This window comes from Etheostoma cragini, chromosome 3 (assembly GCF_013103735.1).
Source record: "Etheostoma cragini isolate CJK2018 chromosome 3, CSU_Ecrag_1.0, whole genome shotgun sequence".
In the NCBI taxonomy this organism is placed as follows: domain Eukaryota; kingdom Metazoa; phylum Chordata; class Actinopteri; order Perciformes; family Percidae; genus Etheostoma; species Etheostoma cragini.
In genome coordinates, this window is record NC_048409.1 from 25,842,349 (window position 1) to 25,864,941 (window position 22,593).

The 22,593-nt window shown below is 39.7% G+C and overlaps 2 protein-coding genes across 3 annotated transcripts in view; both read right to left on the reverse strand.

The window, feature by feature from the left end:
- ulk2 (unc-51 like autophagy activating kinase 2) overlaps positions 1-19,234 on the reverse strand; it is a 34,325-nt gene extending 15,091 nt beyond the window's left edge. For both annotated transcript variants that reach the window (XM_034867433.1, XM_034867432.1), the window contains exons 1-6: positions 18,045-19,234; positions 12,123-12,215; positions 11,880-11,921; positions 4,797-4,829; positions 3,359-3,395; positions 301-474 (exon numbers count right to left, since the gene is read on the reverse strand). In XM_034867433.1, the coding sequence (XP_034723324.1) occupies positions 301-474; positions 3,359-3,395; positions 4,797-4,829; positions 11,880-11,921; positions 12,123-12,215; positions 18,045-18,182 (517 nt within the window). In that variant the 5' untranslated portion in view covers positions 18,183-19,234. The remainder of the gene's footprint in view (positions 1-300; positions 475-3,358; positions 3,396-4,796; positions 4,830-11,879; positions 11,922-12,122; positions 12,216-18,044) is intronic.
- Positions 19,235-21,121: 1,887 nt separating this feature from the next.
- On the reverse strand, positions 21,122-22,370 carry tmem97 (transmembrane protein 97). The gene is made up of 3 exons (XM_034867931.1): positions 22,155-22,370; positions 21,930-22,074; positions 21,122-21,396 (listed from the first exon to the last, which is right to left on the reverse strand). The coding sequence occupies exons 1-3, from the start codon at positions 22,266-22,268 to the stop codon at positions 21,122-21,124; spliced, it is 534 nt and encodes a 177-aa protein (XP_034723822.1). The 5' UTR covers positions 22,269-22,370.
- Between the last annotated feature and the right edge of the window lie 223 nt (positions 22,371-22,593).

Consider the following 22,593-nt stretch of genomic DNA (forward strand, 5'->3'; position numbering starts at 1 on the left):
TTTACTGTACAAGTCATATTTGGCTTCTGGATTCTAAGGTCAGACTAGCTGAAGGTAGCATGACTTTTAGAAGCTGTTATATATATACTGTATAAAAATATATTGTTACTATAAATTTGGATTCAACTGATGCTCTACATTGTTGTTTTTTTCAGCCATGTGACACAGTAACATTTTGAAAAGAAACAGTCAAGAGGTGGGTAATACACTATATATGGGTCACTACAAAACACTAAGTACACACAGTATGTAAAACGTTTTAATCCAATAAAGGACTTTTTCCCCATCGAATTCTGTCACCTATTTTGATGCGGATGCCACTGATGTTGGACTTCTTGCGACCCACATAAGACAGCAGGATGTTCTGTGGTTTCAGGTCACGGTGGATGATTCCTTTGCTGTTGAGGATGCGCATGGCAGCAGCAATCTGCTGGAGGAAAACCTTCAGTGTGTCTTCTCTCAGTGTCCCCTTAGCTAAAGAAGAGGAGAGATAAAGACAAGACAATGACTGAATTAAACAACTTTTGTTTGTTGGCAAGGTAACTCTGCAGGGCACCTTTTAGCATTTATGCTCATTAAGATGCATGTTCTTGCCTGCTGTTTTCCTGAATAACTGTCTTAAGGCTGGCCTATTGATCTTATTCAGGTGCTTCCTGCTGCCCAAGGAAGCACACTACTAGTTTCCTTGGTTTGCACTCACAAGATGCAGAGTAAAGATTATATTTATTATTTATTAGCCAACACTCCACAAACCTGCTTAACAGTCTCACTTGATTAAATCTAGTGTTTAGCACATTATAATAATAATCCTAAATTAAACAGAGGCAGTGAATGTCCTATTCCCTGGTTGTAGTGAAAAAGTCTAATCCGATGAGAGACTAAGAGGATTCCTCTCTCTCTCTCTCTCTAGCTCTCTCCCCCTCTCGCTCTATCAAACCATTGTGATCACAGTGAAGCCACTGATTAAACCAGTAAGCTCATCAACATTAATCTACGATTTGAGTGTTTGCTGCTCAATGCCCACCACAGTGGACCAACATCATCTAACATGTACAAGTTTTGTAAGTAGTAGAATCATTCACTTGTGAGAGCCTCTTATATATTGGAAGATGGCCGTTACCTACACACTGTTCACAGACAGTTGGGCATAACACTCTAAACAACCGGTATTACACAACAAACACTATAACCCCCCGGTTTCATTTCACAACCACCAGTGTTACTAAAGTCTTACATTCTTACAGTCTTACATTCTTACATATTTGTTCTTACATTCTTATATTTTATTCTTATATTTTGTTATTATTATTATTTTGTTGTTATTATATATGTTGTAATTATTATTATTTCATGTATATTGTATGTATGTATATTTTGTGTGCTGCTGTAACACTGTAATTTCCCATTTTTTTGGGATCAATAAATATCTATCTATCTATCTATCTATCTAAAGCAGATTCCCTGACCAATCTGTTGGCTGACTTATCTGAACGTGGCCAATTATGTAGACTTTGAATGTGGTCGTATGGGGTGGGTACGTTATGCAAAAGATCGATGATAAGGCTGCTGTTCCAGCAACACAAACAGTGGTTTTATGGAACAGGAGGTGGAACCACCGGTTGTTTTCTAACAGATGTGTTGGCAATTGCCAAAAATATTTGAGATTCCAAAAGCCAACCTGATTTTAACTCTATGAAACTATTCACAGCAACTATGACAACACATTATGAGTGTTCAGTGAGGTCTTTGAGAATCTACAGTATGTCCAATGTGTTAAGTTCAAAATTCCAGAGGACGAAAGTAACAAAATACATTTAATCATGTTACTGTATTGCGTAATTTTGATGTGTAAATTGTATTTTTTTCAAGTAGTTTAAAAAGAATTGTAATTTAAAATGTACTTTGTTACGTTTGAGTGAAGTATTGTGATTTTATACGTTTCAAATCCCAACCGTTACAGAGTCAAAAAAAAAGGAAGAAAAAAAAGAAATCGCGCCCGACCACATGGGAGAGAGCCCCTCGCCCCGTTTTACAGGTTTTTATTAATGTAACGAAGTACATTTGACTTGAAATACATTTCAAATGAACTACTTATTCATTTTACTTGAGCAATATTTCATCAAAGTATTGGTACTTTTACTTGAGTACAATATTTTAGTACTTTTTCCAGCTCTGCACGATCCTGAAGCTCAAATGCTGTGAGATCAGCTTGGGTAACAGGTCAGTTCAGTTTTGTATCCAAATGAAAGATGTGCATTGAAAAACAAAGACATTTTGTTAGTGTATAGTAGCTACTATATGTGGAATCCATTTACTAGCATTCCTCTGGATCTGTGACATGTGATGTGGCTGACCACATCACATGTGTTAAAAGAAAAGGCATTAGCTAAAAGCTCAGGACAAAATCTAGTAAGTGGACCATGAGTTTATATTTTTTTAGTTAAACTGTATTTTCAAGGTCATGAATTAAGCTATAAGCTCAATTATAATGAAACAGGTATTTATCAATAACAACAGGCTAACTAAACTACAAGTACATAAACTTTATAAACAGTATTTAAGGTTTTATTGTAGTGAAACAACTTTTTGGGAAACTTTACTTTGTCTAATGTCTATCTCAAGACTGTTACAAGTGTTTGAGAAAGAGACACTTATTTAATCCTAGGTTCAATCCTAGGACACAATCAGGAATATCTCTCACTCACTGGTAATGCAAAACTAGTGGTTGAAACATTAAAGTAATGGTAGCCATACCTAGGAGTGTTTATTTGTATTTCACTGGTTTTAACATGCAACCTCTCAGACTTGGTCAAGAGGACTGTATTATTGGTGAGGGATATTTGAGTATGTATATTTACAGATGTTTTTTTGTTCTTCATTTTTAGTTTTTGCTATTTTCTGGGGGTTTTCAAACATGTAAAAGAAGTTCCAAACACTGGAATGCTGTCCATTATGTCTCATTCTAGCTTAAGCTGAGTTGTGGCTCTATGACCAGAAATGCTTTGTTATAAACTATCACAGATGCACTGACTGGCTCTGCAATAGAGAAGGAATCCTTTGTACAAAGCTGTAGTGGTTCCCACGGACCCACACACACACATCTCCCACATGGAAAAAGAGAGACATACAAATGTTCATTCATAGACACACTCTTTAACATTCCCATATAATACAGAGTTACATTATTCCACAAACTGTTTATCACACAGATAATAAATGCAAAATCACATGCACACATTCCCACACCTACACCCTAATAGCCGCAATCACATGGCTTTTCCTCCTCTGCAGCATAGGTAACTTTGTTTTGATGAACAGTAATATGTGTGTGTAGCAGACAGATTAGTGTGATGCTTACCTTGCAGATAGTCGGCAAGATCACCTCCATTACAGTACTGTGAGTGGGGAGACAAGCAATTAGCAATAACTAAATTCAGATTCCACAATGTCAAGCTGTGAAGCACATTTTGGTAATTTTGCGTATCTATGTATATGTGCATGAGTGTTTGTTGGAATCCTATCTCATTAATTGATAAGCTGAAAGACTGTAGCTTTATCTGTGCAGACAATCTCTGCTAGAGTGAAGTTAGTTCCCAAGAGAAACAACAAGAACAGATGGACACAGAAAGTCTGCTGCCCGCTAGGCTAATTTATGCATTGTAAACACTGAAGTGCTGCAGCGCTATGCTGTCCAAGTCATCTCAGCTGAGAATGACTACTTGAGTCGAGTTATAACCAAGCAGTTCGATGTGTGTAGTGGTCTGTGTTGTTTTACTGTAACAGCATGGTGTTTTTATACGGCGATTTAATGAAGGCAAACAAAGTCAACAGGTCAACGGATTCCAATTTCTATCCAATAACACTAAAAGCCACAAACTATGACCTTCCTCCCTCTGTCAAGAACGCAAAAAAACCCTGTTGCCTTGGCTTCACACTTTAATGGGTAAGACTGACAGTGTCAGATCACAGAGAGGTATGCAGTTAACTATCTATCATGTTGCCATGCTGTTTGGCTCGCTTACAGCTTACATGCAAGTTAACAGAGGCTCACTCAAACTATGCATTCAGCTGCATGTTGGCATACTGCTGCACTAAATGTTCCAAGACCAACATCTACATTTGCTTCAAAGTGTTCAAAGCGCACAGGATTCTCTTATTTACATTATCATTTACACCCGGCTCAGGGCACTCATCTCTTCATAAGACAGTCATCGGATACTTTGACCATGACAAGCTTTTTCCTGCTAAGCAAAACATGAAGAAGCAGCATTGATTTATTCATACTAAGGTCCATGTTTTAAAGTGCAGCAAGGGCATGCGCGCCACAATATTGCGTAAACCACATGATAGCTGAAGCAGATCTAAAATATAACTATGAAAATCCATTTATTTAAAACAACCAACAGCCTGTCTTGTCTTTTGCCTGTCAGCTCTGATGTACTGTAGAACTGTCTAAACATAGATCGATTTAACCAAATGCTTTCAGGGAACATGATTTCTAGGAGTGTTGCGAAACGAGCAGAGAAAGTTGGGGAGGATGCAGAGGGTAGTCAGGAAGCTAAGAAAGAAATAATAGACACAATGTAAAAGAAAACAAAAGAGGAAAAGGCAAGGGAAAAGCCTGACAGGGAGGGGGAGACAGCAGTAAAAACCTGCTGATAGACAGTGTTGGGGCTAAAGTAACCAATTACTTTTTAGAGTAGCAAAGTAACAAGTTACGTTGAAAACACACTGTTCCCAACACATGTGAAGAGGATATGAACTCTAATTCCAGACAGTCACGTTTTTATACGTACCTCCATGACCAGAAAAACGGAGTTGGGTGTTTCCTGGAAGAGAAGAGACAGAAATGGTTTCACAGAATTACAGAAAACATATCCTGAAGCAGTTTTCAGCTCAAACACACAGCCATGAAAAAGCAATGTAATGCTTATGACACTGCTAATAGTTCATGTAAACAGAAAATGATCCCCAATCAACGTACAACATGGTATCGACAGCGATTAAATAAATACAGAGACAAAAATACTTGGAGAGGTGAAGGAATCTACTTGTACGTGGAACTAACATGAACAAATGAGCTTCAGTTGTCATTAGCATGTATAGCTAGCAAAACATAACTACAAAGAGTAAGCCAATATTTTTCCCAGCATTAAAACCATTCCACATATAAACCAGTACTAGTTGAGACTGGTCAGACCACGAGCTAAAGCCCTGTGCCACCATGCAAATCAACCAATATGTGACCCCACGGTAATGGGTATGTTTGTTTGATGGGTAAGTAACTCAGTCTTTGCAAATCCTAGACAGTGTTTCCAATTGGGGCAGGTGGTAGTGGTGGATGGGCCACCAGTATCTATTTGGTGTGTTGGGGGGGGGGGGGCAAAGGGGGTTAGATACTGAGGAGGTATTCTGCAATCTGGAGAAGAGGGGGGATGGGAGTAAAGTGTCACAAAACACACAGACGTAGATGCCAATGATGAATGACCATCGTCACTGAAGAATACTCTTACACAATCCCCAACGTTTATTGTGTGTTTTGTACGTTTGCAGGTTGTCTCTGGAAGCTGCAGTTGATTCAGTTTGGTTTGTTGCCTAATTGTTGAAAAGTGAGATGAATTTCAAGAGGCAGGTGGTGACAGCACCACACAGGGTAGCCTTTGTTTAAGAGGACTTAGAGGAAGTAGAAGCTCACAGTTATGAAAGTGTCGAGTGCCTGAACTGTGAACATGAACAAATGTTTTCTAGAAGGTACTGAATAAAAACTGGTGGACTTCGGACATCTGACAGCTCACTGCAGATAAGGGCTGGGCTCCAAAACATTCCCACAAAATATTACAAAAACAACGATGATATAAATAGCCACATCATTTCCTTGACACACTCATGTACTTTTAGAAGCTGTTTTGCAGTAAACCAAATCTACAGGCTGGACAGAACGATGAGAGAGTTTTATTATCCGGAGATATGAACATGGAACACAATAAACACAAAAATACACCGGACTGCCAAGAGTCTGTGTGAGCCAAATCAGCACTGTGTCAGGTTGGTCGTTTGGTTATTGCGTCACACTCCAGCTCCAGGAGTGGTTATGTAACAATATGGGGGATGGGATATGGTACTGGGGAGGGGGGAGGTTAAGCATTTGTGGTGAGCCTGGTGTGCTTTTGTCACGCAAACGACAAGCGTAATCTGGGGTATTCTGGGTGAGCTGGTGTCATTTGAGAGTTAAGTCTGTGCTTTGACAAAACAGATTCACAGAATGACGGAGGACTGTCAGTGACACAGGCAAGAAAACAGTAATTATGTTCTGGGGACAAAAGGTCAGGATTGCTTGTTGATTTTTGGTGTGCCTCAATCTTGGGAGGATGTTTATTATTTTGCAGGTGTACACGTTGTTCTTTAACAGATATGCCAATATACCAGTACACACAAAACACTGTGCATAGAAAGGAACAGAACATCCCCATAATAGTTCACTCGGTTGCAAGAATCTAATGATGCCCTTTCACATGAAGAACCAAGACAGTGAAATACAGAAATTTGAATGTAATAATTTCATCTGTATTCAAAACTTTCTAACTTTCCCAGATTTGAGTTATTTGTTATGCAAGAGAAGAAATGTACTACACATGAGTGTGTTTGCTCATTTATCTGTGCTGGTAAAACATGTTTTACATTAAGTACATGTTCTCTCTGTGTGTGTGTGTGTGTGTGTGTGTGTGTGTGTATTCCTGTGCCTCAGTAAAAAGTAACAGTGTTTTCCTCTGAGCTTCTGTCCCGACCAGTTAAATGTCTGGAAAGCAGAGCTCTGTGAAGGAATGTGGACAGAGGCCTGGGGGGGATCGTTCTGCAGGTTTTCTAGGAAAACTCATTGAGCTCCAAAAATCCCCTCTACAAGTATCCAAGAACATTTACTGCACCTCTCTTTTCAGCCCTCTTTATGTCAGTCCTGCCTCAATACCTTGTGTAATTACAACGAACACACACACGCACGCACGCACGCACGCACACTAGCTGGGGCCCCCTCTCCAGGTCAGAACACAATGTTCCAACATCAGCTAATGTGAAGATTAGCTAACAAAACACTTCATAAACAAACCTCAACCCCCTCTTCCTCTGTTTACCAACTTTTATTCCCACAAATTTTACAATGTGTCTGTTCAGCAATGTAATAAAAAAAAATATTGACCCACACCCTATGCCACTCTGCAAACATATATTGTCCATCTTGTCATCCATCTTAATCCTGTGTAAATTACTTTTAAGAAGTTATTGTATGTTTACTGTCTTCATTTTTTTTTTTTTTTTAATGCTGATGGAGAGACAAAGTAACCTCTATGCCAAATGAGCAAATTAAATCCACAAGGGAATAAAGCTTAAAAGCTCTGGAAAAAGATAGAAGATGAACATTGAGTTAAGATTATTTTGTCAAAGTGCTGGCTCCGGAGTCTGCATGTGCTTCATCCAGCGGAGGTATGTTTGTTTGTGCTATAGAACATAACCATCGTGAAACAATCAGATACACAAAACCAAATACTGAATATAACTACTTATTGTATAGTTGCATTATTATTAATAGAATGTGTGGTGGGCTACTCATTAGGATTTAAAAGCACATTTGTATTTGGCAGTTCAGGGAGAATTTCAAATTCTGGCCACCTCGATGACTGCTTGGTTAATGATTTTTCAATGTAAAAACAAAACAAACAACCCTGTTATCTCTGTTGCCAGTTCACAAAATCCAAACAGCAAAGCTGTATTTTGCAGCATGGACAAAAGAGAGAGAGAGAGAGAGAGAGAGAGAGAGAGAGAGAGAGAGAGAGAGAGAGAGAGAGAGAGAGAGAGAGAGAGAGAGAGAGAGAGAGAGAGAGAGAGAGAGAGAGAGAGAGAGACATAGAATCTTGACACAAGACACCTTATAATTAGCCAGTCTACCTCACATTGCTGCAGCTTGCTTAACATTAACATCTCCATGAAGGAGGACAGGGAGTCACTCAGCTGTGTGCTTAAGACTGTCATTAAAATCCGCAAATGAGCAGAGCTCCTCCAAACTCTAGCCATCATTCTGTCACGGGTGCACATACTCCCACATCCAGTGCTGCAGTCTTTTGTCAATGCACAGCAGCCTGAGGTTGACTGTAGTCATAAAAGCTGGCAGAAGCAAGTGTACATGAAGGGCTATATAAAGTTTTATAAAGTAAACAAAAGTAACGCTTTAAGCTACTGGTCACATATTCTGATGAACCAACCCATTTAATGGCATTTACTGCATCCTTGTATTTTACTTCTAATTCAGTTTAAATTAAATGAGAAAATGTTCTATATTCTGTCTTACGAATTAAATTTAGTTAGTGCTTAAGTACAAAAAAATGAGCATTTATCAAACATGAGCAAGCCAATCGTACTCACATCAGTAAATAATCAATCTTGATAAATCCCAACTGATGCTTGTTCACAATTAGGCCATTTGCATTCAGAAAAACCTCCAACCAACCATAAGCTGTCTTTTTAAAGAGGTTGACACCAACTTGGCTACTTAGGGTTCTAAATTATTGAAAACAAATGACTAATTGAGTGTTTTCTAATAAAAGGAAACACAGGACATGTGTGGATTATGCATACTGTGACACTCTCAAATGCTTTTTATTTGTAGTATCGCTATTCTACCACTAGATTCTATTTGTAAGCTGTGCTTATATTTACACATATTCCTAAGTGGAAGTACAAGTTGGTAAATTTCCACACTTTGTTGTGCATAACATATGCACACATCTGTGCGTACACAGTTGATAAATGAGGCTCCAGGAGTCCTGAACTGAGATTGTTTCTTTTTTTGTGCATTCAGCAAAGAACAAAAGAAGTGCTGAGGTAGTACTGTGGGGTGTTAACGTATTAAGTCACAATGTGATGTTGTGTGAATGATCACCTCCACTGTGAAACTAAATCAAAGATACAAACAGATCCTAAGCAGTTCTGATCAGTGGTAATTCAGCGTTCAGATGACAACAATGCAGTCTAGTCTATATGTGCTGGTATACACAAGTTGCGGCAGCAGTGTGAAGACAAACATACAGTATAATATGTGCTGTGAGTCTGAGTGGGCTAAGCCAAGATTATACTTTAGATTTGTGGTTAAACAATAAAGCAAACTATAGCTGAAAGAAAGTTTCATGACCAAATCTAACTGCTGTCCAAATGTAGGAAATGACCGACTGGACAGCCATTTAGTGTCTACAAAAGAAAAGTAAGTAAGTAGAGAAAGGTAGTAAAAAATAAAGATCCATATCTTTTCTAAACAAAAATACAGGCTATGCGTGACTAGACGGTTGCACAAACCGGCTTGGGTTACATTTAGTGTTCTTTTGGGTTAACCCAGTCATATACTGTAGCACATGGTACAGCCACCAACAACAACAACAACAACAACAACAACAGCAGCAGCAGCAGCTGATAATGCTGGTTAAGAAGCTAACTAGTGATTCAAGACAGAGTGTTTGTAAATGGCAATGGCAATGTGAAATCAAGGAACTGGAAAAAAGTAAGATGAATATACAAAATTACAATCACAAGTGGGGTGAAAAAAAAAGGCAGCTGCCAGTTGGTCTTGGTTACCAAAGGGCTTAAAACAAACCAGACTCTATTGATAGTCACCAAGAGAGGAAATGCACACTTTTTCACTGGCTACCAACAGACGGACCAATGCTGCTGGGGATGGAAAAAAGATATACCAGCTGGTAAGAAAAAGACACAGGGAGACACTGTGCCTGAAGCGGTGCTAGACCAGCCTAGTGTATGGTACAGGCAACAGACGCAGAGGTGTCCAAAAGCAGACAAACAAAATCAAGAAACAAAGAGAGGAAGTGCATGAAGAAACTTACTAAAGCAACACAATTGATCAAGTGGCCTTTTGAGGGACTGAGAATGCATCCAAACAAGCAGTATGTCTGTCTGGAGCCAAAACCACAGTGTTCCTTGATTTAATGGTTAGGTGATCGGCTAAATACAGTGACCAAGTCCACTCTTGATATAAAAGGTCTTTTATTTTGGGGAAATATATGTATTTTATTCCTAAAGCATTCAAAGCATCATGCCTAAGGCAAATAATTAACCTTTAGCCTAATTAAAAGAATTGGAAATATAATACAACCAGTCATTATTGTATTTTTACACATTAAAGGGATACTTCAATACTGAATCTCATTTGCTTTCTTGCAAAGTTAGACGACAAGATCCATACCACTCTCATATTCGTCTTCTCAACACAAAGCTACTCCTAGCAACATAACTCCAGACCAGGTCTTTGTTGTTCAATGGTGCAATCACTTCCCGCTGCCTCAAGATAGCAATATGCCAAGAATTCACCTGAGCACACTTTAACACCAGCACACCCATGGGCGCAAAGATGGGCACAGTTGCATTTGCTATTTAAACAAGTTGGGTGCAGGACGGTCTTAAACTAGCAAGGACACTTACGTCGGGCTTTGTGCCACGCTGTGCCAAGGTGCAAGTTAGGGTTCTATGACTTGCATCATCTATGTCCATACATATCTAAATTCTTTACAAATATATAAAGGCCATCTCTCAGTTGTGTCAGTCTAGCTTTCTTTTAAAATACCTTAAATTCACAATTACTCTTTATGTTTCTTTAAGTCTCGTCACTGATGGAAGCTGCCCATTTGACTATTTCCTGCCTGCTGAGTTATGCCTAAGCTCCTCAGCCGTCTGCCTCTGGAAGAGTTCATTACATTAGCAGGACTGATGGAGGGATGGAGAGATGGGTGGAGGAGTGAAAGGGTGGACAGACTGGTGAGCAGGGTCCCTGTGGGAGGCTTACGCAAACACAGGAAGTACCACTACTACAGCATGTGGGAAGTGCTTCATCATCACTTCAACTGTTTTCTGCCTCACTCCCCATATCTCCCTTTGCATGTCCTTTTTTTTATACCTAATTCTGGACATTTTAACAAACACTGCATCCCTACTATATCTGCTGGTAAGGTCTTTTGGGACAGAAAATAGACACAGAACAGCAGTTTGCAGAAGGGAGTAAGGTATGAGGAAAATATCTAATTGCGATTATTTTGACTGATATTGCAATTGCGATAGGATTCACGATATTGGAGGGAACAATCGTTTTTTTTGTATCATTCTCATATTCATTGCAATTTATTAACATAGAAAGCAATTAACAACAGAACCATTAATACATTCTAAAAACACTCAGGTGTGAAACATACACAGTCTAATATTCTGCCTAGAGCCATGAGCATTTTTTTTTTATCCACTGGGATCTGAAAGTGCATGAGTCAGCAATATATGATATGGGACTCTGCTAGAAGCCAAGCTCCCAGCCAGGGGACAAAGGGGATTTGAGTAGTTTGTGCTCATTCAACATGCCTTCATGGGCCCTTGGATGGTTTTCAACCAGTGCACTGTATATGTGACTGTGTACTGACAGTATGGCCTTTCAGATTCAGCACAATGCACTTTTTCCCCACCAAGTCATACTTCACACTTTCCACAGGCTTCACAGTTCGGTCAGAATTAATTGAGGTAAACAGGGTGAGGATGTCTTGTAAAATCTATTCTTGGAAATGCATGGAATTGCAGTTTCACATCCAGCTCTTTGAGATCCCAAAGTGCATAAAAGCCATGGAAAGGCAGTTATAAGAAGGCTTGCTCCATGACATATCGACTGACCAATGACTGCAAAGCAGCGTGGGTCATGAGTCACATGAGCACTTTGTTACGTACTGTACAGCAGGGGTTCTCAAACTTTCTCAAAAAACACTCAAAGTAAAACAAATGTTGGTATTCCAGGCGATCTGCATTTCTCTATTAAGCTCATATGAATTTGATGCAAAATAAAAACTTACCTGGACATCGTAAAGTGCCACAATGTTTTCATGCTGCAGCTCCTGAGTAAAAACAGAACAGAAAAACAAGATTCATTAGCAGGAACATTAACCATAGGCCACGGCAGCTAATGGAATCCCTTTCACTGATCTTTCTATCAGGGATGTTGAGGCTCCTTTCTGTCAAAGGTGCAGACTCCCACAAGGTGAATGTCCCATTCTTTAAATGCAGATAAGTGAGAGGCAATTAAGAGTCACGCTCACCTTCAGGATTTTGATTTCCTTGCCAAGAAGGATCTGGGACTTGGACAGGTTCTTCTTATTAATGCTCTTGATGGCCACTTCCCAATCTGTCTTCTGCAAAACACAGGGAGGAAGATTGAGAAGAAAAAAAAGACTTAACAACTTTAACAACAAGTGAATCCCAATCTCCCTGTAAAATGTCCCATGACATGTTGCTCTCTGGATGCTTTTATATAGACCTTAGTGGTCCCCTAATACTGTATCTGAAGTCTAATTCCCAAAATGTAGCCTTGTGCAGAATTACAGCCACTAGAGCCAGTCCCACAATGAGCTTTCCTTAGTATGTGCCATGTCTGAGTCTGTAGCTCTTGAGGAGGAGATGGGGGATAGCAAGGTGGAGGCTGGGGGAGTGGCCTTGACCAACTGCCACTTTGCTCGTTTGGAAGCCATGATGTCTCATGATGGGTGGGCCAAATTCTCTGGGTGGGCAAAGTAGAGAAAGGGGAGGTAACGTTGCCCTTTATGACCTCATATGGAGCTAGATTCCAGATCAGCCCATTTGAGCTTTCATTTCCTCATAGGCAGAGCAGGATACCCAGGGCTCGGTTTACCTATCGCCATGTCTAGCCACTGGAGGAACTCATATCAATGTTAAAAACCTTACAAAATGAAATTTTCATGAAATGGGACCTTTAACTACTATCAAACATGAATGGATCTGCTGATGATGAAATATATATTCACGTTGTACTCCACCTAAACCCTTCTTGACAACATTCTTGATCAACTTTTTGAGAACATCTTATTAGCAAAATCTTTACAGTGTTATTACTCTAATACAGTCAAATTACAAGATTTGTTTTAGCTACCCATCTATTCTTCTTAAAGTCAAATAATATAATAAAAATAATAGTGTTTAGTTTCTGTCACCCCCATGAGGAATTCTAAGAAATGACAAAAGTGTAGGCGCAGCCGCACAACACAAGCCTTCCTGATCGCGCACCGTCCTCACCCCTCCTCCACGCAGTTGCTGGTAGCCAAGGAGGACAAAGACAATTAGACAAACATGATGGGTTCTTTGGAAGAGGTAACTATATTCACTTGAGTTTCTGCGCGCAAAAGTCGCCAGACACAGCGATCCCCTGAACACAGCCATACTGAGAAACACAGAGAGAGAGTTGTGTGGAGCTAACAGTTTTAACTAGCTTTTTAGCAACTCATTTGGCAATGGTTTGAATGTAACGGAAGTTCATTAATATAAATGTAACGCACTAAAGATTTAAGCTTTTCAAATTTCCAAAACTTTTCCAAATTGACAATTCCACAACCACTGGAGAAAGTGCAGGAACCAGTAGTCTACTGTTCATGATTACAGCTGACTAAAGGTGAGCATACAGGTTTGTTAATATAATTGGGTCATGCTTTCACCTCGGGATATTGATCGGTCGAGGTGGTGAGCCCTGTGGACCCTGTAGGTCTCATCTTGTGATCAATGAATTTTGAACAGAACAGCCTAATACTTACACATGTTAAAAAAGGTATTGCTGTGTGAAATAGCGCCTTGGCTTCTTTTACCTTAAGTTTCATGTTTAATTAAATAAAAGTAAAAAATGAAATGGAAACTAATTATTATTTTAATTTTCAATTAATCCGATTTTCTTGATATAGTATTGATTATAAATAATGGTTCCTACAAAATGTCCGACAATAGTGAAAACTGCCCATCACCCTTTCTTAAAAGCCCAAGGTATGACCAACAGTCCAACATCTATCATGGAAGACAGAGCCCGCTGATTTATCGGCGGCCCAATATTAGGCGTTTTCTAAACTATCAGCATAGGCATTTATTATGGCCGATTTAGGATTTTCTTTTAAATATTCATTTATCATCAATTATTTATAATGACAAATAACTGATTCTGATAATTTAAAAAAACGGACGGTCAACCATGTTATGAGTATTTGTGTTGCATAATTTGTCCACCAGAGGACACTCTAGAACACTTTGGGTTTTTGTTCAAAGGACATTATGTTTTATATCTTTAGTTTGTATTTTATTTTAACTGTATTATTACATTATTTTAGTGAGCACTATAATAACTACAAACTAATGTTAGGGAAATCTGTTCAAGTTTTGTGCATTTCTGGATTTTGTTTTTAAAATACTGTATATATCGGCCAATATATCGAAATATCGTATTTTTAAATGACCAAACATTTGTATCGATATTGGCCTTAAATCCCTTAAAAACCTTTAATCGTTCAAGCTCTAATGCAGGACAAAGAAAATCAGCAAATTTTCACACTAGAGGGGCTGAAATGAGAAGGTTAGACATTTTTCCTTGAAAAACAATTAATTGTGAAATATTTGTATGACAAATTACTTTTTAAGGACTTATTATTTAATGGACTTATTTGATCAGCTCTTGTTAAAAACCATGTAGTTAGCCAACCACTGTAGTTGGTGAACATTTATTATTAAATTATATCATTACTGTAGTCTGTCCCCTTGTTCATCGCAAAACTAGGAGGGAAGCAAAACTGTTATTTTTCTAACCCCTAATAAGTGTTATGATTCAAATATGTGGCATTAAAACTGGATGGTAATACACTAATGAACATTTTCTGTGATTCCACATTCTATATAATTATGTTATTGGATTTTAATTATATTACCCAGCCTTACTGCAGTGGTGATTGAATTTTGAAACAATTTGACAATTTAATTGACCCAAGCACAACATGAGTGTATGTGTCAGGCTAAAAGCTAAGCATTCTGGACTGAATTGCATTGTCAGCATTAGTGTGTGAAAGTTGACTGGAAGGATGAGGACATTCTGGCCGTCCCAATAACACCAGGTCACTTGAGTTTCAGACAGCTATGCCCGCCTATTGCGCTAAAAGACGAGGCGGTCAGATGACTGCTGGAACGGGAGCCAGCCTACTTACACTAAAAGCTAAGTCAGAGGAGAAGGACCTATTTTTTCACTGGGATGAGTAATTTTTTCCAGATGAGCTCCTGGAGCAGGTATAAAAAGACTTTTAGAGATCACGTGAGCTTAAAGGCTCTCAGGACATGTGCTGCACATGCAAACACGCAAATAAGAACAGAAATAGACCCAGGGGAGTTTGTTTTCTATGCCCTTGAGAAACACAGTATGGATAAAGGAAATCGACATGATCAGTCAGACAAGAGGCTGAGGAAGGATTCTAGGAATGAAGAGACATGCTTTCCAAATTAATCTAGGTTAAAAGGAGACGTTCTTGGTCTGGGAGTGCACTCCGCCTAAAGCCTGGCATCGAATCTAGCACACAAGCAAGTGACATGGGTCTGTGTGTGTGTGTGTGTGTGTGTGTGTGTGTGTGTGTGTGTGTGTGTGTGTGTGTGCCAAATGAACTGTATCCATAGCCAGCTAACTGACAGCCTGCCCAGCCAAGTGTGACTGAGCTGCCGAGAACACTACACACATCGAAAAAATAAAAAAGTGACCCTACTGGCCCATCATATATGTGGTGGGGGAGAGACATTCTATCAAACTAAACTAATGTCTCAGTAGTGAACCACATAATGTAAAGTTGAGCAGTGCAGAGTAAGCAGTTGTTCTCTGCTCAGCGTAATGCTGCAAAGACAGATGCATGCCTTCATTTTCCAGAATACTGCATGATGTCATTTATGAATCAGAGATGATTCTAGAGATGTGAGCAACAAAGAGATGAGCGTCAGCAACACTGCAAAAGTTGGCCGAAGGTGTTGTGATAGACAGTGGAAGAATGAGACTGAGCAGAAGAATATGATACCACAGGGGTGTCAACAATATCTTTTTTAGGCATTAAAAAAATATAGACGTTTTTAGCCAATATGATCTTCAACAAGGTAAAAACATGTCCTGACACTATGTAATTTGAGGCAGAGTGCATTTGAAAGGGAGGCTTCAGCTGACTGACATTTAGAACAGAGGTGACGCATCTGGAAAAAAGCCTAACAAGTTTTACTTTTGACTAATGTAATAATCTGTTTGAGGCATTAAAAGAACAGGTGTGAACATATCCCAAGCTATTCTTCCATAAATCAGTTGATATATCTGCATTTGATTTGTCTTCCTGCAATTTCATTATGGCCCCTGGGGAGGGAGAGGTCTGATTATTTAACTTTATACCCAACATAACACACTTTATTAGGTTTATGCAGTGTAATAACCTTGATCAGCAGTCAGAAAGCAGACTCATCTCATGAAATGGCATATGTCTGACACGCCAATTAAATTTGTATGCTATTATTGGCGTGTTCTCAAGACGCATAACTGCTTTTTAGTGTGTTTATCAACGCCGTTTGGCCTCCACTGACTTACATTACCGTGCGCGATTGCTTTTGAATTTATGCCGTAGTGAGAAGTATGAAAGGGCAAAAATCCTCGTAGGTAGGTTGGTTGGGGTGGGGGATGGGTAAAACACAGGACTTTCTCTTCTTTAACACTACAGTCGCTGTATTCTTTTCCAAAACTCAACCGTTGCATTCTTCTCGCAATAACACCCCAAGTGAAGTGTATGTTTACATCCGCTGTATACTGCGTAGACATACACGCAGATAGCTCAAAATGCGTACAGATAACACGCCACATAGCTTAGGAAAGTGGACGAAGAGACTAGACCATGTTCTGGCCACTTGGGTCATGTTGCAACTTATCTCTTTGAAAGTTTAAGGCTATATGTTGTGCAGAGTTGCAGTGGGTGTTAGTGTTAAAATAATCTGTGAAAACACAGTTTTCATAAAGTTGACATAAAATTACATTTTAATGTGATTTGTTTCTTTTTTGGCATTTGTTGTTAATCTGTGTTCTGGTCTAACAAAGTCTAAAACATACTGCAATTAGGTGATCGTTTTGCCTTATCTCTGATGATCCTTTGAATCATTTCTTGGTATTACAGTGTAACAGGAGTCCATATGTAACATCCAACACTGACTAAGCAATGAAGCAATCCTTCCTGTCTGTTGCATGCAGCTGGCTCTAACCTTCCTGTACCTCCCAGGTGGAAATAATCCTATAAATAGGCTAAATGGCAGCCAGATGATAGGACTTAAACTGTAAATACACTGATCACATGCCAGGACTGTTTTAACGTGACAGGTAGCCATGTGAGCAGTGGACGGGGGTACTAGATGCAAAGCTCCTAGTGATGATTGGGTGATTGTTTGCAGGCTTACATGCAGCTCAGTTTCCAGGCTGTAGTTAGTTATTGATAGCAGCTCTGCCCAGGCTACAGCAGGTAATGCGAGGATGCTCTAATGTGTCTTTCACTGAGGAATTCAGGACCATCTGTTCTGCACCAGTAGCAATGGGGGCAACATGATGTCATCTCTTGCATCTCTGTCACACATAAACAAACTCACCATTTCTGTATTCGTATGTGATAGAAAACCACACCCAAGTCAAATGCAATGAGTTCAATTCTGAACATTATGTTAATAATGTAATAGGTTCCATTGCTTCAGTGTGAATGAACCTTACGCAGCTCTTACATAAAGGGAGGCTTGTATTCTTAAAAAGGCAAAAGAAAAACACTGCACCCCATCCCCCCTGCTGCCTCAGTACGTCAGCAAGTCATTCACTGCTGCCTGACTCATCCGTTTCATGAATGAACCAGGCGTATATATTCACTTATACAGCTAACATCAGGCTGATGAAAGAAAACATACATCACTTGCATGCCACAGCAGGACTGTACAGTACATCACACTGGATTAAGATGTTTACTCATAAAAACGTTGTATTATTCCCACCCCTGAAAAGATGACAGCCCACATATGCTGCTGCAGAACTGCATTCTGCACTGCCACTGACTGACCCAGATTTGGTAATGGTGCTGCCTACTTGCCCCCTTTTATCCTGCAAGGCAAGATGAAAAGGAGATAAAGACAACATCGCAGGCCAGTTATTTATTTACCTTCCTGTGTCTTCCTTTGAACACCACAGCAAAGGCTCCATGTCCAACCAGATCTTTTCTGCTGTACTCAAAATCTCCCACAGTCTCCATTGTGATGGGCTGATGGTCCAGCTGATGTTGGGCGCTGGTGGATATCATCAAATGTTGCTCTTCTCTTCAGAAAATAATCCCGGAGCAAATAACTCTCTCAGTCCTGGTGAGGCTGGTTTTGCACTGCGGATGTACTTAATGACAGGCTGCTTTGATGTGCCTTATTGCATAAATAAGATATGTTGACAGGACATGATGCATTCACGTGCTTTCTAAATAGGTTATTGTGTTTGTAATATCACACAGAACAGAGGGCTTTGAGCATGGCTAACAACAATCCTGAGCTAAACTGTGTCAGTGCCAGCTGTCAGTCTTTGACCCAGTTGGATAGCTGAAATCCAGCTTTGCATTACTCTCCAAGGAGGCTCACTAACACAATGCGTGTCCCGATTCAGCTAACCGGTTCAGGGACAGTCTACATGATGCCAACCCGACTGAACATGACTATGCAGAGATTGTAAGCAGTGGCAGACCCCGAGCTATCGGTTAGCCTGACAGTGACATAACCCTGTGGCTGCACCTAGCGTCGTAGATGCTGTCCATTGTAGCTAGGTCTCTGCAAACATGTTGACAACAATATGTAAATTACGTTACCTTGTTCGGTGATGCTAAATTATTTAATGTGCATCCATCTAAAATATACACGTTGCAGCAACCTATAAAGCTTGCCAACATCCGCGAGCTAGTCCAGTGACAATGTTAGCATAAGACATCTTAAGGATGCAACACAAATGTCAACACAAAGCTGTTGTTTCTCTGAAGGCGTTAGTCCTTGTTAGATTCGTCCTCTTCGAGAAGACGTCCGAGTCCACAAGACACATCTCTCTCCTCTTGATGAACACTGACGTTTCCCCAGGGAGCATTCATTTTATCCGTGTGACATAAAAGAACACTTCGTTGTTTCCTTCGTCGTCAAGTTAACGTTAATATAAGCTCTGGGAGTAGCTGTCGCCTTCAACTCAATATTGTTTCACGTTAAGCTACTGGAAGTTAACCTGCTAATATAAACTGTACAGTTTTTAATCACTGTATGTACAGTTCTGTCACATCGTGACAGAAGCTAGGTCTACGCTTCCGAACGGTGATTTAAACAATACTGGAAGCTAGTGCCGTGTCCGGCTTTATAGCCAATCCTTCCGCGGAGGCCTGCTTTAGACATATTCTTCCGCTGCGTGGGTTAGTCCGTCTACAAAGGCTCTGAGGACAACTTGGACTAAATCGGCGTTTTTTTTTTTTTGTTCTCAATTTGACTTTATATATATACTATACATATAAAGTGCTTCACAGAGCTAAATCAAACAAAACGACAAACAATTTAAAAAAACTAAACTATATATAAAAATATAGACAGGCTACCATAACAATACTCCAAATAAAACAACAATAACAAGATAGGTCTTCAATTCTCTTTTTAAAATACCGAGCGACAATAATCTATGAGTTCCACAGTTTAGGGGGCGCAAAAACAATCTCACCGGTTTTTTAATGGAACACGTAAGGAACATTTAAGAATTTCTTGTCTGTAATCTGATCATCTACATTGCAGTATCAACATTATTTTTTATTTAGAGAGAGAGAAGACCCAGGGCTGCCGTCCAAATCTTTCGATAAAAAAACGTAGCATATTTGGTGAACTAGGCCACAGTTACCTTTCCTATATTATATATAAAATAAAATAAAAAATACATATTGTATGGGTGGAACAGGGAAACAGAAGACGTTTCAAGTCTATTGCTTGCCTCTGTTTAGACGTGATGCCCTCTGGTGGCTGAAAACGTAACAACACTTTTGTATATAGACCTGTAGACGAGAGACAATGAGTTTATGTAATCAGTATAAATTTCTATGGTTTATGGAATTTAAGAAGCTGGGGGAGTTACTTTTACCTTTAAATCTGCTGCTGTTTGTTACGTTCCAAAGTCTCTGAGGAACAAAGGTATATTGCTGGGACATTGCCAACAGTAAACTCCTCTTTACAAGCTATAGTTCTTTTGTACATGTTTTATGAATTTGCATTTATTTATTGCCACTCATTTCTATTACTTAATCTGATAAGAACGTGTTTTTGTAATTGTTTGAAACAATGGACTAGGCCACACTATATCTCAGCTTTGAAACGTTTCAAAAGTTGGAGTTTCGTTATTTTGTGAGCGCATGTGGAGACAAACAACTAGTCTTTACATGGAAGGAGGGATGAACTGATAAACTGATGAACTGGGGCTGTTTAGCTTTTTTTCTGAAATATAGCCCACGTTAGACTTTTCAGCAGTCCAGTAAAATGATGTGTAAAGTAGCCTCAACGGGGTGTGTTCTGCACTTTTACACTGTCTAAAGCGAGTTTAAGCCTATTAAGTGTGCTAATCAAATTACATTGAGAAATATTTCTGTTTATTATAAGCAGAGGCATAGCACAAAATTCTGAGCCCTGTCGAAAGGCATTTTCTATGGGTCCCTCCTCGCATCCACAGCTATTCATTCTAGCATATATTTGGGCTCTGCTCAGATGAGGGCCCTGGGTACTCAGTCCCCTTTCCCCCCCAGTCTGACACCCCTGATTATAAGTTAAAAATATAGGATTCATTGCAGCACTGTTGTGTTAGATTGCACAGGTGTACCACCTTGTGACGTTTTTTTACTGAGGATGTGTAAATGGATGCACCATCAGGGCCCAGCGAATGCGTGCCACAATGACTTCTTCATGGATTTACACAAATGCATATTAGGGATAATTTATACATTTATACATGTATACTCTAATTTCCTACAGAGTACTTTATTAATTTCACTTAAAGACACAAAACATGTTCAACAAATAATTTGTATTTACTTTAAAAAAATAAAAGGGCTTATTCTGGCTGGTTTAACAATGGCAATTTCCTCCAATAATAGTAATACAGACTGATTCACACAGCCTCATAGATATACAGTGAGAAATGTAGAAGATCACCTCTTAAAATCAGAGTAAATTAGAAAGCTCTGGTCATGAGTCAGTTCTTCTTCTTGGATTTGGCTGGTTTGTGTCCAGACTTGGAGGTGGAGTTGTATGTGGATGACAGCAACATGGTGAGGAGCAGCAGGACAGGCACCAGCAGGTATGGAAAGTATATGGAGACCAGCAGCCAGCGCTCCTTCGTGGTCTGGGGACCTGGGTGGGGTGTCATGGGGAACTGATAAAAGAGGATATGAGCTAGAATCGGGACCAGGGTGGTGGCCACATGTGTGGCATACATGATGGCAGGAGTCCTGATCCACTTACAACCTCCTGAAACACAAGAGAGACACTAAGTGATCAAAAGATGTCCCAGGCTCTGCAGAAAACACTCTAAAGTATGTCCATAACAACTCCTGATGTTATGTCTTTAGATGATCCAGCTTGTTGATTGTTTTTGTGATTGGTTTGAAGAAAAACGAACAAGCCAGAGCCTCCCCCCCCCCCCTCTCCAAACATATATCTGAAGACCATTCGTCAGCGCTGACACAGCACAGTGGACTCCACCTACTGGCTCAGAACTTCGAATAGACACCGTGCAGGGATCCATATGAGCAATTGTGAAATCATAGGCTAGGCCTACTTAATGTGGATATTGGCTTTTAAATGTATGCCGAATTCATTAATGGTTGTACACAATTCCAAAAAGTCATTCATTCATTTTTCACGCGCGTGTGTCTGTATCAGTGAGCAACTCAACATTAAACAGACATGTTTTTTAAGCACACTCGGGCAAACAGCAAACTCAGCAGCGTTTCCGCCAATCAACTTTTGGATTATAGACTGTTTAAATAGACCAGACTGACCTTTTAGGAAAGCATAAGCTGCAACGGGAAAGAAAGGCGTTTGAAACAAAGCCTCGCAGAAAATAAAAGATTTAAACCATTGTGGCGGATCCAGCACCATCGGGTCTTTGAACTCCGATGCATACCACTTCATAAGATCTTTCAGCTGGGGGAAAGAAAGATTCAATATGTGAATGGTGCCATGTTGATAACTTGTCATTTTGTTTCCTTCTTACTGACACTTACCGGCTGAGGATACACATGTCCAGGTAGCAGGGCCTGCAAGTCAATAAATAAAGTGATAGGAATGTGAGAGGCAAAATAGAAGAAAAAGAGTAATTCTAATACACGGATAGCCATGATCTCTAAAATAACCCAGTGCAAATGACAGATCAGAAACTGGGACCAAAGTTAGCAGCAGTAGTGTGTCGTAGAAACGCGTGTTCCCAGGAGGAATCCCATTGGCTCGCAGAGGGAGATGGGGGCGTTCCTTTGCGCACCATTCATCCCACACAGGAAGAGGTGTTGGATGTGATACTTTAGGTGCTCCTGGTAAATGTCGGAATTCAGATACAGAGTCATAAAAGGTTATATTGCCACAATAAGTACACTTATGTGGAATTTTCCTCGGTGAAATGTGCATACACAATCAAGCAAACATATACAAAATAAATAAAGACAAACA

Excerpts from the sequence above, each read along its gene's own strand:
- tmem97 (XM_034867931.1), bottom strand. The coding sequence starts at position 22,268 with ATGGCTATCCGTGTATTAGAATTACTCTTTTTCTTCTATTTTGCCTCT. Across the intron at positions 22,075-22,154 it reads GACATGTGTATCCTCAGCCG|CTGAAAGATCTTATGAAGTG; the intron begins GTAAGTGTCAGT and ends TCTTTCCCCCAG. Across the intron at positions 21,397-21,929 it reads AGCTTATGCTTTCCTAAAAG|GAGGTTGTAAGTGGATCAGG; the intron begins GTCAGTCTGGTC and ends CTTGTGTTTCAG.